The sequence below is a fragment of the Scyliorhinus torazame genome, chromosome 5 (assembly GCF_047496885.1).
Source record: "Scyliorhinus torazame isolate Kashiwa2021f chromosome 5, sScyTor2.1, whole genome shotgun sequence".
Lineage (NCBI taxonomy): Eukaryota > Metazoa > Chordata > Chondrichthyes > Carcharhiniformes > Scyliorhinidae > Scyliorhinus > Scyliorhinus torazame.
Genome location: NC_092711.1, coordinates 158,419,688 through 158,436,016, shown reverse-complemented (window position 1 = coordinate 158,436,016; position 16,329 = coordinate 158,419,688). Strand labels below are relative to the sequence as shown.

General features: G+C 46.3%; 1 protein-coding gene and 1 long non-coding RNA gene across 3 annotated transcripts; one reads left to right on the top strand and one right to left on the bottom strand.

The window, feature by feature from the left end:
* Positions 1-1,705: 1,705 nt before the first annotated feature.
* LOC140422179 (uncharacterized) lies at positions 1,706-7,444 on the bottom strand. Of its 2 annotated transcripts, none has more exons than XM_072507193.1 (2): positions 6,210-7,444; positions 1,706-3,260 (listed from the first exon to the last, which is right to left on the bottom strand). In XM_072507193.1, the coding sequence occupies exon 2, from the start codon at positions 2,901-2,903 to the stop codon at positions 1,950-1,952; it is 954 nt and encodes a 317-aa protein (XP_072363294.1). In that variant the 5' UTR covers positions 2,904-3,260; positions 6,210-7,444; the 3' UTR covers positions 1,706-1,949. The 2 variants fall into 2 exon arrangements, with proteins under 2 accessions (XP_072363294.1, XP_072363293.1); XM_072507192.1 differs by having other exon boundaries at positions 6,214-7,444.
* A 583-nt stretch (positions 7,445-8,027) lies between these two features.
* On the top strand, positions 8,028-16,069 carry LOC140422219 (uncharacterized). Its single transcript, XR_011947320.1, has 2 exons — positions 8,028-8,668; positions 10,886-16,069. It is a non-coding gene; the product is annotated as an uncharacterized lncRNA (long non-coding RNA).
* Positions 16,070-16,329: the final 260 nt, after the last annotated feature.

Below are 16,329 nucleotides of genomic sequence, written 5' to 3'. Positions count from 1 at the left end.
TCCAGAATGTATAGAATTTTGAAAGGTGATCACCAATGTATCCACTATCTCTACAGCCGCCTCTTTCAACACTCTGGGATGTAGAGCATCAGCTTTTGGGGATTTATTAACTTTCAATCCCATTAATTTCTCCAGTACTACTTTTTCACTAATACTAATCTCTTTCAGTTCCTCGTGCTCACTGGTCCCTTGGTTCTCTCGTGTTTTTAGGATGATTTCTGTATCTTCCTCCGTGAAGACAGATTCACATTGTTTAGTTTCTCTGCCATTTCCTTATTCCCCATTATAAACTCTCCTGTCTCTGCCTGGAATGGACCCACATTGTTCTTTGCTAATCTTTTCCTGTTCACATTCCGATAGGAGCATTTCCAGTGAGTTTTTATGTTTTTCCCCAGTTTGCTCTCGTATTCTATTTTCTGTTTATCAATTTCTTGGTCCTTTGCTGAATTCTAAACCAAGTTCCCAATTCTCAGGCTCACTAATATTTTAGCCACTTTGAGTCTCCTCCATTGATCTAATAGAATCTAACTTTTCTTGTTAGCCACAATCGCTTCATTTTGCTGTTTAATTTTTGCTTCTTAAAGGAATCTATATTTTATGTAAATAAAATGCGAGTGGTTGCCTGTCTATTGTCTATCGTCATACAAAGATGAACAAAGAACAAAGGACAGTACAGCACAGGAACAGGCCCTTCGGCCCACCAAGCCTGCTCGGATCATGATGTTTGTCTAAACTAAAACCTTCTGTGCTTCCAGGGTCTGTATCCGTCTATTCCCATCCTATTCATGTATTCGTCAAGATGCCTCTTAAACATCACTATCGTACCTGCTTCCACCACCTCCTCCGGCAGCGAGTTCCAGGCACTCAACACCCTCTGTGTAAAAAAAACCTCCCTCACACATCTCCTCTAAACTTTGCCCCTCACACCTAAACCTCTGTCACCTGGTAATTGACTTTTCCAACCTGGGAAAAAGCTTCTGACTGTCCACTCTGTCCATGCCACTCAGAATTTTGTAAATTTTTATCAGGCCGTCCCTCAACTCCGTCGCTCTAGTTAAAACAATCCGAGTTTATCCAACCTCTCCTCATAGCTAATAGCCTCCAGGCCAGGCAACATCCTGGTAAACCTCCTCTGTACTCTCTCCAAAGCCTCCACATCCTTTTGGTAATGTGGTGACCAGAATTATAGGCAATATTCCACGTGTGGCCTAACTAAGGTTCTGTACAGCTGCAGCATGACTTGCCAATTTTTATACTCAATGCCCCGACCAATGAAGACAAGCATGCCGCCTGCCTTCTTAGCTCCTTATCCACCTGCGTTGCCACTTTCAGTGATATGTTTATTGTAATTTCCCAATCTACCACAGACAACTTGCCCCTCATACCATGATAGTTTCCTTCTGCTAGAAACACCCAGTTAAATTAGGCAAAAGCACCATGTAACCACCATAGCCCATCTTCATGGCAACATGGCTGCTTTGGGAATTAAATATCTTGCAACGTGCAAACACCTTTTCATTCTGTGCTCCTCGTCAAACTTGGAACCAGGTAATCGCAACTAGCCTCAAAAATGGTCAGCCCACCGGAGGCAGAGGTGTTAGACCGGCCAGTCCAGCAGAAAGAAACCCTCCAATCATCACCATTCACCAGATGTCAGAATGAACAAAATGCAGTCCTGGATGTCAGTGAGAGCAGAAACAATAACAACAGAGCCAACATCTGTAATTTATTGTGAACTTGTTGGAGTCACAACAGGTGTGATGAATCACAAAACCCCTCCCCACATTGAGAGCAGATGAATGGTCTCGCCCCAGAATTAACTCGCTAGTGTCTCCGGAGTTGGGACGGTTCATTGAATGTCTCCCCTGCTCAGAGCAGGTGAATGGCCTCTTCCAGGTGTGAACTCACTCGTGTTCCCGCAGGGTGTATGGATATCTGAATCCCTTCTCTCACTCAGAGCAGGTTAACGCCTTCTCCCCTGTGTGAACTCGCTGGTGTCTCTGCAGGTTGGATAACCAAGTGAATCCCTTCTCACACTGAGAGCAGGTGAACGGCCTCTCCCTAGTGTGAATTCGCTGGTGTGTCTGCAGGCTGGATAACTGAGTGAATCCCTTCTCACACTGAGAGCAGGTGAACGGCCTCTCCCCAGTGTGAATTTGCTTGTGTCTCTGCAGGCTGGAAAACTGAGTGAATCCCTTCTCACACAAAGAGCAGGTGAACGGCCTCTCCCCAGTGTGCACTCGCTGGTGTGTCAGCAGGTGTGATGAAGTAGTGAATCCCCTCTCACACTGAGAGCAGGTGAACAGCTTCTCCCCAGTGTGAAATCGCTGGTGTCTCTGCAGGTTGGATAACTGAGTGAATCCCTTCTCACACTGAGAGCAGGTGAACGGCTTCTCCCCAGTGTGAAATCGCTGGTGTCTCTGCAGGTTGGATAACTGAGTGAATCCCTTCTCACACTGAGAGCAGGTGAACGGCTTCACCCCAGTGTGAACTCGCTGATGTGTCAGCAGGTTCGATGAAGTAGTGAATCCCTTCTCACACTGAGAGCAGGTGAACGGCCTCTCCCCAGTGTGAACTCGCTGGTGTCTCTGCAGGCTGGATAATTGAGTGAATCTCTTCCCACACTGAGAGCAGGTGAGCAACCTCTTCCCAATGTGAACTTGCTGGTGTTTCCGCAGGTTGGATAACTCAGTGAATCCCTTCCCACATTGAGAGCAGGTGAACGGCCTCTCCCCGGAGTGAACTCGCTGGTGTGACTTCAGGGCGGATAACTGAATGAATCCCTTCCAACACACAGAGCAGGTGAACGGCCTCTCCCCAGTGTGACTGCGTCGATGAGCTTCCAGCTGAGATGGGACTCTGAATCCCTTCCCACAGTCCCCACATTTCCACGGTTTCTCCATGTTTTGGGTGTCCTTGTGACTCTCCAGGTTTAACAATCAGTTGAAGCCTCGTCCACACACAGAACACGTGTACGGTCTCTCCCCGCTGTAAATGTGTGATGTCTTTTCAGGCTGTGTAACTGGTTAAAGCTCTTTCCACAGTCAGTGCTCTGGAACACTCTCACCCGGGTGTGTGTGTCTCGGTGCTTTTCCAGTCACAATGATGGTTAAAACCTTTTGAAGCCGACAGATTGGGCAAACATTTCTCCTTCTAGATTCAAAGTCCAGTGATATCCAGTTCCAAGGAATTGAGAGACTCAGCCAGATCGAGACGTGACGCTTGAGATTTCTGTCTGTAATTCCTCCTCTTCTAATATCCTGTCAAAACAATTCACAAAAGACATCACTGTCAGCACTGGGTAGAAATTCAGAACAGGCAATTCTAGTTCCTCGAGAACATTCTTTCCTCTCTCATTCCTCAAAAGCTGTAAATCTCCATCCCACACACTCTCCCTCCATTCTCACTCTGCTGTATCTAATATTCACCCTCCCAATTCTCCTGACGGTGCTGATTCAGGCTGATTGACAGATCCATGCTCACTGATGCCTGTCCTGGGCACAGAGATCATAACAAATAGGAGCTGCAGTTGGCCATTCGGCCCATCGAACCTGCTCATTTATTCTGTGGGATCATTGGTCGAACTATGTCAGCGACATTATCCGTGTTATTGACCAGAGGCTGAGTGTGCTGACTCAATATCTGTGAGCTCAGGAGGCCGAGCTGAACAACACCATGAAGAGGCTCGATGATGCGGAGGAGAAAATCCTGAACATTGAGCAAGATGCCTCCTCGGCGGAGGCAAGAATTCAATCCTTGGAGAACCAGCTGAGTGGCGTGGGAGAAGCCTGGCGGACTTGGAGAACGGAGGGTCAGAGAAAGAATATCCGAGTCGTCGGCCTGCCAGAAGGTGTGGAGGGTGAGGCTCCCATTAGGTTCTTCAAGGACCGGCTGCCATGTTTTCCCCAAGCTGGATGTGAAGCCTGGGTGTTTCAAATTAGAAAGGGTATTGGATCCTGTCTTTGAGGCCGAGGGATAGTTTTCATCCCAGGCCTGTAACCATTCACTTCCACAACTTGAAAGATCACCAGAGGGTCCTGGAGACGGGTAAGGTGAGGTGGGACGTGGCTCCATAAGGAATGAGGATTTTCCTTATTCCAGGATTTTTCAACAGCTACGCAAACGAAGCATCGAGACTTTGATGAAGTTTGAAGGGAACTGAAGGCTGCGGGAGTGAATTATGTTGCTTTATCCTGAGACCCTGAAAATTATATTGACAACTCCGTCAAGTCTTTCAATAATCCAACTACTGCCTTGGCCTTCATTAAATCCATGAAGCGCAAGGATTTGGAGGGATGGTTTGCAGCTCAGACTAACTCAGGCTCCAATCTGGACTCTTTCCTTATCGCTGTTTTGTTGTCTGCATTTGTTATCTTTTATCCTGTTGAAGGGAGTTGTTATTCTGGGAGTGCCGATTGAATGTCTTCTTGTCCTCGAGTGTTGCAGAGACTCGGATTATCTCATCTCAGTTATGGTAGATGTGCCGTGTGCTTATTATCCGAGCGTTAATCATGGCAAAACCGAGTGGCGCCATTGCTGAAGGGTGGATGGTGGTGGATGCAGGTCTTCACCGTTGGGTCTAAAATGTGGGTGGGATATTCGATCCCCATTCCCTTGTTGGCCCTTCTTTTCTTCTAATTTTGGAGAAGGTGTCCTGAGGGTAATGACAGTCTGGCCGTGGGGTTAATCCTCCAAGATCCCCTTGGATCTATTGTGGTCGTGATTCTTTTGTATTTTTGTTATTATGGGAGGGTTTGTGTGTTGTTGACTTTATTCTACTCTGGTACAGACAGGGCTTTCATCAGTGAAAGGAGCAGTTTGAGGAGACTTTGGTGCCTGTGGTGTAAAGTGAGTTGGAGGAGGGGGTAATGGAGCACGCCCGATTGTGGCGTGAAAATCAGTTCTTGTTCTCTCTGTCGCCTAACTAATGGCGGCAGTTAATCTATCTCAAATACATAGGCCCCAATTTGACTGACTTGTTCCTCCTGGGCTTTCCATAAGTGAATTCAATTTAACTTAGGCCGGGAGTAGGGCACAGTGGTTAGTACTGCTACCTCAGCACCTGGGACCCAGGTTTAATTCCAGCCTTGGGGGGGCTGTCTGTGTGGAGTTTGCATATTCTCCTCGTCTTTATGTGTGTTTCCTCCGGGTGCTCTGGTTTCCTCCCACTGTCCAAAGATGTGCAGTGAAAGTGGATTGATCACGCTAATTTGCCCCTTAGTGTCCAAGATGTATAGGTTCGGTGGGTAGACCATGATCAATGCACCGGGTTACGAGGATAGGATGGGGAGTGGGCTTCAGTGAAATGCTCTTTCTGAGGCTCACTGCAGACTTGAAGGGGCAAATGGCCTTCTGCACTACAGGAGTTCTATGTCATCTATGTTGTGTGATTCATATTAATTTGATTATGCTGTTAGTCTGTTTGTAATATTTTTGGATTTACAAACTGAATTGTGATATAATCTTACGTTCTTTCCCCACTCACTACTTTAACCTGTCAACTGGTTGTTCAATTGATCCGGCATTTCATCACTCAAATATCTTGTTCCAAATTAATTCTGCAATGTGTTGCTTGGATTTATGTTGGCAATATCTCTTGTTCCGCACTGTGCCCATTTCCCACTATTTTTTCTGTTACTCTGTTGCATTCATTGTTTCAAAACGATTTAAAACATAACAATTTATTAAAAATCTGTCCAACTCATCCGTGAATATATTCAATGACTCCCACACCCACTGGTCCCCATGGAAGAGAAATCCAGAGACTAATAACCCTCTGAGGGAAGAGATGACAGGAAATATATTACATAGCTACAGTACAATATTACAAGGCTAGAAATAATAATAAATGTACGTTATTACAGAACTTTAAATAATATATCTAATCTGTACCATATAACAACACGAGACATGTCTCTGGTATTAATTTACTGTCCCCTTAAATGTCAGCCATTTCCTGGAGAAACCAGCCCTTTAATTGTGAACATTGGGAAAGAGACCATCCTTTTAGCCAGACAAATAAATGTGTCAAGCTGAGGGAGCAAAGGATGTCAATGTCTTTGAGAGAGAGAGAGAGAGACCTGGGCCAAGCTTTGCAGAGTCTGCACCCTCCCTGAATTCACTTCCTTTCCCTTCAGTTGCTGCAAGTGACCAATTGAAGGTCAGAATGAGAAAAGAAATGGAAAGGGGGAGAAAAGAAAGTGTTTTACTCACAGATGTTGGAGACAGGAGGACGTTTTTCGTCTGTGAGGTCCCAGTTTTGCTCAGTGTCCAGCGTCCGCCTTCAGACAAAGAGGGAGCTGATTGGATGGGGGGGGGGGGGGGGGGGAAGAGATTCCTTCGGTTCACCAACTCTTCCGGCGCACTCAGAGGAATCCGCGGTGACGTCTCACGGTTCCAGTGCGCAGGTCCGGCGCGCGGACGCAGCAGCTCCCACTCCTCCGGACAAGGTTTCGAGGCAACCGGCTGACGGCTCCGGCCAGAGCGAGAAGCCTCTGGATGATTTCCCCTCCCCCCTGCACGGGACTGCGCATGTCCAAGGGAGAGGAGAGGCTGCGCATGTGCAAGAGAAGGCCCACCCCTGACCTTCCTGCTGCGGTATTGACCAATGGGAAGAATTAGAACCGGAAGGACTCTTGTTCTCCAGCCAATCAGCGCGCGTGTGTGAATGGAGATTGAGCTTCACACAGACTAAAATGCCCTCATGTCTCCAACATCTGTGAGTAACTCTTTTATTGTCGTCACAATTATTACAGAAACCAATTTACAAGGCTCCAGGCCTCATTGCACTTCAAATTGACGATTAAACACACTTCAAATTGACAATTAAACAGTCACTGAACACGAAACAGCTGCAAGGCACAAGGCCCAATTACATTTCACAGTAACGTTGTAACAGTCATTGAACACAAACAGCTGCAAGGCACAGGGCCGAAATACGTTTCCAAATACCTATTAACCAGTCACTTATCACAACCAGCCGCAAGGCACAGGCCCTACGCATAGTTCAAGTAACAATCGGACAGTCACATAACACGAACAGTCGTGAGGCACAAGGCCACGAAACCAAACGACCGTTCCAAAAGCAAGAAGGAACAGAAAACCACAATACACAAGTACATCGAGGCAACAACCTCTAAACATATAAACAAGCAGTCGCGAGGCACAAGGCCTCGAAACCATACGACCACTCCAAAAGAAACAGAAGAAAAGAAAAGAAACAAAACCCAAAAGTACAACACAAGACACAGGCACATTTCAAGGTGACGACTCTAAACACATAAGACAAGCAGTCGCGAGGCACAAGGCCCCGATACTATACGGCCGCTCCAGTACAAATATGACCCACAGGGCCTCGACTCATTTTAACAGTATCATATCAAAAACCCAATCACCAGGCACCAGGCCTTAATTCACCCCAGAAAAGATTTAACAGGATAGAATCCATCACCGAACACTAATCCCTGCTCACCCACCCCCGTTCACCCCGCCCTGCAGCCGACACCCCGGGGGAAAGGCCCCTCCTCGCTAAGAGCACAGAGCTCCGGAGAGCCAGACCCAGGCGCGGCGGAGGAGGGAGGGTTCCCCCCTCCTGGACCCCGCCCAAAGGCACGGGACCATTCGGAGGGAGAGCAGTTTCGCACCAACCAGCGTTCCACCACAAATACTAAATAACATTTCGGTAAAAAACCCGAAATGAGTTGAATGTCATAGGCTGCTAAAGAAAACGAAAGCAAAGAAAACATGAAAACAAAATCCCTTAGTACTCATAGAAAAGTCCATAAAAAAAGAGTCCATTAATTTTGCACGTTCCACATCATGACCCCGACACTCCAGCCGAAATTTCACAAGGAACAACATGTCCTCAAAGTCCTCCAATGGCAGCGGCCAGAGTCACTCCAATGTTGGCAACAGTCGACAACGGGGAAGAAAGTCCCAGAGTCAGTCCCAACCGCCCACAGGGCGTCCAGGTGGCCGAACCCCCGGAGACCCCAGGAACGGCAGCAACCCACCCCGGGCTGCAGGCCGTGGGCCGCCCATCGGGTATCCACTCCCGGTTCCGACCCACCGCTTCCAGCAGCCTATCCAGCTGCCATCCTTCCTCCATTCCTTCGTCCTCCATTGGGCGAACTCAAAACCGCCGACAGTAAACCTCGCAGTCCGAAGCAGCGTCTCCGCAGCTCAACCGCTGACTTGAAACACGACTGGTCGCAGTACTCCGAAACCGGTCTTCTCCCCTTCCCTCGGGGACCAGGAGCAACGGGCGCCGAGTTGCTGTTTCACCCCATCCAGGAAGCTCCCAGAGGCGGCCTGCCTTTCGAATCGGCCCGGGGGCAGACACCAAGCTCGCACACAACCACCCAAGCCTCCTCCACTTTTCACCCCAGGAGTTTGGACACTGTCGGCCGTAGCTCCCACAATCCCCCGCGCTGGGGAACCCGCTCTATCCGCCGCACGGGCGGGTGATCAGGTACTGTGCATGTCCAAGGGTGAGGGGAAGCTGCGCATGTGTGGAGGAAAGCCCAGCCCCTGACCTTCCTGTGAGGTGTTGGCTAATGGATAGAGTTAGGACCGGAAGGACTCTTGTTCTCCAGCCAATCAGCGCACGTATGTGTGAATGGAGATTGAGCTTCACACAGACTAAAATGCCCTCATGTCTCCAACATCTGTGAGTAAAACACTTTCTTTTCTCCCCCTTTCCATTTCTTTTCTCATTCTCACCCTCAATTGGTGACTTGCAGCAACTGAAGGGAAAGGAAGTGATTACAGGGAGGATGCAGACTCCGGAAAGGTTGGCCCAGGTCTCTCTCTCTCTAACACATTTACACCGTTTGCTCCCTCAGCTTGACACATTTATTTGTCTGGCTAAAAGAATGGTCTCTTTCATACTGTCCACCATCCCAATATCTCCTGATACTGTCAGTGCCATCGCAAATGGTTCTATAGCCAGGGCAAACAGCAGTAGGGAGAGCGGGCGCCCCTGCCTCGTGCAGCCTGAAATAATCTGAACTCAATTGGTTTGTCGATACACACGACACCGGTGCCTGGTATAACAACCGGACCCAGTCCACAAAACACTGTCCAAATCCAAACCGCCCCAGGACCTCCCACAAATAGTCCCACTCCACTCGATCAAAGACCTCTGCATCCATGTCGACCACCACCTCTACCTCTCGTCCCTCTGGAGGTATCGTGATCACATTGAGTAGCCTCCTGATGGTGGCCGCCAGATGCCTCCCCTTCACAAACCCCTCTAGTTATCCCCTATCACCCCTGGGTCACAATCCTCTATTCTCGAGGCCAAGATCTTAGCCAATAGTTTGGCATCTACATTTAGCAGGGAGATCGGTCTGTATGACTCGCATTGTTCGAGGTCCTTTTCCCGCTTCAAAATGAGGGAGATCGAAGCCTGCGACAACGTTGGGAGAGCACTCCCAGCTCCCTTGCCTCGTTAAAATCCCTTACCAGCACCGGCCCCAATACCCCAGAGAATTTCTTATAAAATTTCACCAGGTACCCCTCCGGACCAGGGGCCTTGCCCAGTTGCATCACCTCCAGTCCCTCTATCTATCTCTTTCTGAACCCTATTTCCTTTATTTGCTTTTGCTAAATCGCCATCTTTCTTTTCTTTAAATCACTCAGTCATTTTATACTGTGTATTATAATTTGAAGAATTACCACAATTTGTAATTGAATGAAAACTCAACTACTGTATTCGCTAAAGACAATCAATCTGACCTAATCTTGTGTTGACAAACAAAGTTTACCAGTGGCACAAGCTGACAAAGTTCAACTGAACTTTGCCAAAAAGCACAGACTTGACCTCTGTTATTTGGGAACTAAGAAAGGATAACGGATATCCAGGGTTCCGAATAGATAGAGAGATCCATCAGGCTTCTATCTACGGGAAAGGCAGTGGGGCAGTTGAGAAGGGTAAGAAGGGTGGTGTATGAGTAGGGGGGGGAAGGCGAGCAGGATGCTAGTGCACCAGTTGAGGAAGCAGGAGACTGCAAGGGAGACCGGGAAAGTGAAGGATGCTTCTACCAGCACAATTGGGGCCCCCAGGGCCTCCACCTGCTCCTCTTCCATCTTTGGGAATTCCAACCCCTCTAAAGTCTGCCTCATCACCTCCGCCCCGGCAGGGTGTTCCGACTCGTACAGCTTGCTACAGAAGTCCCGAAAATCCCCATTCTCACCCGTCGGGTCCAAGATCATATTCCCTCCCACGTCCTTCACTTTCCCGGTCTCCCTCACAGCCTCGGGCTGAGCTCACAGGTATTGAATCAGCACACTCAGCCTCTGGTCAATAACACGGAGAATGTTGGCAGTCATCATCTTCACCACCTCCGAGAGAGTCCCGGAGAGCGCGGGGTCGAGAGAACTCCTGAGGGTCAGGCCGCCATGTTCAAAAGGCGGCTCCGTTTCCACTGAATCCGCCTGCGCTCCTTTATCGACAGATTTCTGAATCTTACCTTTCCTAATCCCGATGTCTTCCAGAGACATGAGAACAAATATGAATTCAAGGATCAGGTAGATGAGTGCCGGGCAATCAGGATAAATTACGGATTCTAGGCAAGTGGCATCAGAACCTGCGGAAAAGCAGCTACTCCTGCCCCGCATCACATGGTTCCCACCAACAGACAGATTTCTGATGACGAGGGAGTCGAGGGTTATGGATAACAGGCAGGAAAATGGAGAGAAAGCTGAGATGAGGAGGGATTTCTTCACTCGTTGTGGAGCAGGGTGAAAATGGAGGTGTGTGAGATGGAGATTTACAGCTTTTGCGGAGTGAGAAAGGATAAAATGTTCCAGAGGAATTAAAATTGTCTGTTCTGAGTTTCTATCCTGTACTGACAATGATGTCTTTTGTAAATTGTTTTTATAGGATATTAGAAGAGGAGGAATTACAGACAGAAATCTCAAAAGTCACATCTCGATCTGCCAGAGTCGCTCGGTTCATCGAGGCCTGAATATCATCGGCTTTTGAATCGAGAAGGAGAAATGTTTGTCTGTTCTGTTTGCTTCAGACGATTTTAAAGATTATTGTGACTGGAAAAGCACCGAGACACATCCACTCGAGTGAGAGTGTTCCAGAGCACTGACTGTGGAAAGAGCTTTAACCAACTACACAGCCTGAAAACACATCACACCATTCACAGCGGGGAGAGACCGTACACGTGTTCTGTATGTGGTCAAGGCTTCAACTAATAGTCTGACCTGGAGAGTTACGACGAGACCCAAAACATGGAGAAACCGTGGAAATGTGAAGTCTGTGGGAAGAGATTCAGAGTCCGATCTAAGCTGGAGATTCATCGACACAGTCGCACTGGGGAGAGGCCATTTACCTGCTCTGTGTGTGGGAAGGGATTCACTGAATTATCCAGCCTGAAGTCACATGAATGAGTTCACACTGTGGAGAAGCCGTTTAGCTGCTCTCAGTGTGGGAAGGGATTCAGACATTCATCCACCCTGAAGTCACATCAGCGAATTCATACTGGGGAGAGACCGTTCATCTGCTCTCAGTGTGAGAAGGGATTCACTGCATTATCTAGCCTGAAGTCACACCAGCGGGTTCACACTGGGGAGAAGCCATTCACCTGCTCTCAGTGTGGGAAAGGATTTACTCAAGTCACCCCACCTGCAGGCACACCAGCGCGTTCACAGTGGGGAGAGACCGTTCACCTGCTCTCAGTGTGGGAAGGAATTCGGAGATTTATCCACCCTGAGGACACACCAGCGAATTCACACTGGGGAGAGGCTGTTCACCTGCTCTCAGTGTGGGGAGAGATTCGCTCAGTTATCCAGCCTGATGGTCGGCGTTTCTTTCTGCTGGAAAGACTGGTCTCGCAACGTTTCCTCCAGTGGGCTGATACTCTTTGAGCTTTGTTGCAAATACGTGGTTTCCAATTTCACAAGGGTCACAGAGTGAAAATGTGCTGGAAGTTAGAAGATATTTAGTTCCCATTTCTGTTTGGAACCTCTTAAAGCATGCCACGTTGCCATGAAGATGGGCTATGGTGGTTACATGGTTCTTTGTTTAATTTTTCTGGGTGTTTCTCAAAGAAGGAAATTGTTGAGGTATGAGGGACAGGTTGTCTATGGTAGATTGGGAAATTGCAATAAAAGGTTAGACAATAAACAGACATCTGCTAGCATTTAAGGATTTATTACATATTTGCAACAAATACACATTCCTTTCAGGAACAAAAATCCACAGGAAAAGTGATGCAGTAATTCTTCCCACCTACTGAGACACCCAAAGGTTCACAATTGATTGCAGGAGTTGACTTCTGTTATTGTTTCTACTCTCAATTATATCCAGCACTGCATTTCGTTCATTTTCACAGCTCCTCAGATATAGATTCCTTTAACAAACAAAAATCCAACAGGAAAGGTTATGCAACCGTAGCTAACAAGAAAAGGTACAGATTCCATTAGATCCAAGGAAGAGGCTCATAAAGTGGCCAAAATAGTAGTAACCCTGATGATTGGGAACATGTTTTAGAATTCAGCAAAGGAGGACCAAGAAACTGATAAAGAGAAAATAGAATATGAGAGCAAACTGGCGAGAAACATAAAAAAATGACTGGAAAAGCTCCTATAGGAATGTGAAAAGGAAAAGATTGGCAAAGACCAATGTGGGTCCATTCCAGACAGAGACAGGAGAGTTTATAATGGGGAATAAGGAAATGACAGAGAAACTAAACAATGGGTGTCAGTCTTCATGGAGGAAGATACAGAAATTGTCCCAAAAACACAAGAGAACCAAGGGATTCTCACAATTGTCAGCATGAGTGAAAAAGTAGTACTGGAGAATTTTTTGGATTAAAAGTTAATAAATCCCCAAAAGCTGATGCTCTACATCCCAGAGTGTTGAAAGAGGCGGCTGTCGAGATAGTGGATACATTGGTGATCATCTTTCAAAATTCTATCGATTCTGGAATGGTTGCTGCAGATTGGAAGGCAGTAAATGTAACCCCACTATTTAAGGAGGGAGAAAGAAAACAGGGAACCACAAACCCATTAGCCTGACTTCAGTAGGAGAGAAAATGCTACAATCTATTATAAAGGATGTGATAACATACGAATTAGGAGCAGGAGTAGGCCACTCAACCCCTCGAGCCTGCTCCACCATTCAGTAAGTTCCCAGCTGAACTGATTGTAACTGCAACTCCACAGAGGCCCTTTAGAAAATAAATCTGGGAGACAGTTATGGGGAACAAAGAAATGGCAGAGGAGTTAAACAGATATTTTGCATCAATCTTTATGGTTGAAGAGGCATTGAACATTCCATTAATGATAAAGAATAGGGGGGAGGAATTAAATCACTGGACAAACCATGTTAGACAAACTAATGGGGCTAAAGGCAGGTAAGTGCCCTGGCCCTGTTGCTTGCATCTTAAGATCCTAAAAGAAATGGCTACAGAGACAGTGGATGCATTGGTTATGATTTTCCAAAAATTATTTTATTCTGGAGAAGGAACTGGCTTTGGAGAACTGGCAATGTGACATCCCTATACAAAAAGTGGGTAAATATAGACCGATTAGCCTAACCTTTATTGTTGGAAACATTTTGGAATCAATTATTAAGGAAGTAATACCAACACATTTGGAAAATCATAATAAGCAGAGTCAGCATGGCTTCATGAAAGGGAAACCGTGTCTGGTTAATTTATCACAACTTGAGTGGATAGAGGGGAACCGGTAGATGTGTTGTATTTGTACTTGCAAAAGGCATTCGACAAGGTACTTCACAAAAGGTTAAGTTATAAGATAAGAGCTCATGGTGTTGGCGCTCGTATGTTGGGAAGGATAGAGAGTTGACTGATGGGCAGGAAACAGCGAACTGTAACCAGTGGGGCTCCACAGGGATCAGTTCTGGGACCACAACGGTTTATAATGTCTCATAATGATTTGGTGGTCGAAGCGAACATACTGTGCCCAAAGTGCAGATGACACAAAAATAGGTGCAAAGACAAGTTGCGAGGGGGATACAAACAGTTTGCAATGAGATATTGAGAGGTTAAGCAAGTGGACAAAAAGTTGGAAAATGGAGCATAATGTGGGAAAATGTGAAGTTGTTCATTTTGGAAGGGAAAACAAAAGACAGTATTATTTAAATGCTGGAAAACTGCAGAAAGCTGCAAAACAAAGGGACTTGGGGGAACTTGTGCACGAAACACAGAAAGGCAGCAGGTAATCAGGAAGACTACTGGAACGTTGGTCCTGATTCCAAGAGGGTTGGAGTATAAGAGTCGGGAAGTCTTGCTGCAGCTGTGGACCAGAGGGACCCGTCTCAGAATAAAGAGGTGCCTATTAAGACTGAGATGAGGAGACATTTCTTCTCTGATGCTTGAGTCGTTGGAACTGAGAGCTGTGGGGACAGAGTACTTGTCTATATTTAAGGCTGAGATAGATTCTTGATCAGTGAGAGAATCAAGCATTACAGGAAAAGGGCAGGAAAGTGGCAAAGAGAAATGTTGGATCATCCATGATTGAATGGTGGGGCAGGCTCAAAGGGCTGAATGGTCTACTCCTGTTCTTATTTCTTGTGGTATTCCTGCTGCCCCACCCCCATCCGATAACCTTTCACTCCCTTGATGAACAGGAATCTATCCAGCACTGCCTTCAAAATATTCAAAGACTCTGTTTCCACTGCCCTTTGAGGAAGAGAGTTCCAAAGATTCACAACCCTCTGAGAGAAAAAAGTTCTCCTCTGCCTTGAATGTGCAAGTTATTACTTTAAAGTGACTCCAATTTCTAGATTCTCACACAAGAGGAAATATCCTTTCCATATCCACCCTGTCAAGGCCCCTCAGGATCTTGTACGGTTCAATCAAGTCATCTAAACTCCATCGGACACAAGCCCAGCCTGCCCAATCATTCCTCATAAGACCAGACTCCAATTCCAGGCATGAGTCCAGTCAACCTTCTCTGAACTGCTTCCAACACATTTATATCATTCCTTAAATGAGAGCAATACTGTACACAGTGCTCCAGATGTGGTCTCACCACCGATGTCCTGTATAACTGAAGCATAACGTCCCTACTTTTGTATTCATTTCCCCTCGCAATCAAAAATTACATTCTATTCTATTAGCATTCATAATTTCATAATAACATCTGTTATCCTTACCTGGTCTGGCCTACATGTGACTTCAGACCCATAGCAATGTGGATGACTCTGAACTGCCCCCTCAAGGGCAGTTACAGATGGGCAATAAATGCTGGCACAACCTGCAATGCCCACATCCCATGAACGTAATAATAAAATTATATTTAGTTCAAATCAATCACTATAGGGTCTGGTTTAGCACAGTGGGCTAAACAGCTGGCTTGTAATGCAGAACAGTGCCAGCAGCGCGGGTTCAATTCCTGCACCAGCCTCCCCGAACAGGCGGCGGAATGTGGCGATTAGAGGCTTTTCACAGTAACTTCATTGAAGCCTACTTGTGAGAATAAGCGATTATTATTATTACATTATCGTCCGTCTGCATCATTGTTGTGTGTAACAAGGTCAAGGAAGCCATGTTAAACTCCAGCATGTGACTGGACCGTTATTTTTAAAATTAATAGTTTTTCAACCAAACTTTTTCCATAAACGACTGAACTCATGGAAATTGTTTAAACTAACATTGTTCCAGAATTTTGTAAACTTACAGGACATAATATGTTGTTAAAATCTGGCTCAAGTCTAAGTCCCATTGTTCAATCCAATCAAGGTTCATAAGAAAGAAAGGAATGGCCTTCTACAAAACAAGCTCTTTGAACCAATGTATCTTATGTTAATCAACAATATTGATCAGCTACCAGTCAGTAACAAATGACTGAATAAGTAATGAGCTAATTGAGTTTGGATTAATGAATCAATAATTAATTAGTAGTTATAGTGAAAGACTGAGTTTTATTTGCTGTAAAAATGTAAAAGCTTAATTGCTGTGTATGTAAAGAATGTGCAAGAAGAGAAATGTACTGGCAAGAGAGACGTTCAAGCTTATTAGCCTCAACATTTGAAACTGTATGAATAACGGATTGTTTAAATCAGATAAAGGGATAGTATGAAACAGTTCCAATGTATTCATTTTTTTTTAAATTTAGAGTACCCAAATCATTTTTTCCAATTAAGGGGCAATTTGGCGTGGCCAATCCACCTACCCTGCACATCTTTGGGTTGTGGGGGCGAAACCCACGCAAACACGGGGAGAATGTGGAAACTCCACATGGACAGTGACCCAGAGCCGGGATCGAACCTGGGACCTCGGCGCCGTGAGGCAGCAGGGCTAACCCACTGCGCCACCGTGCTGCCTGTTCCAATGTATTCATAGGATC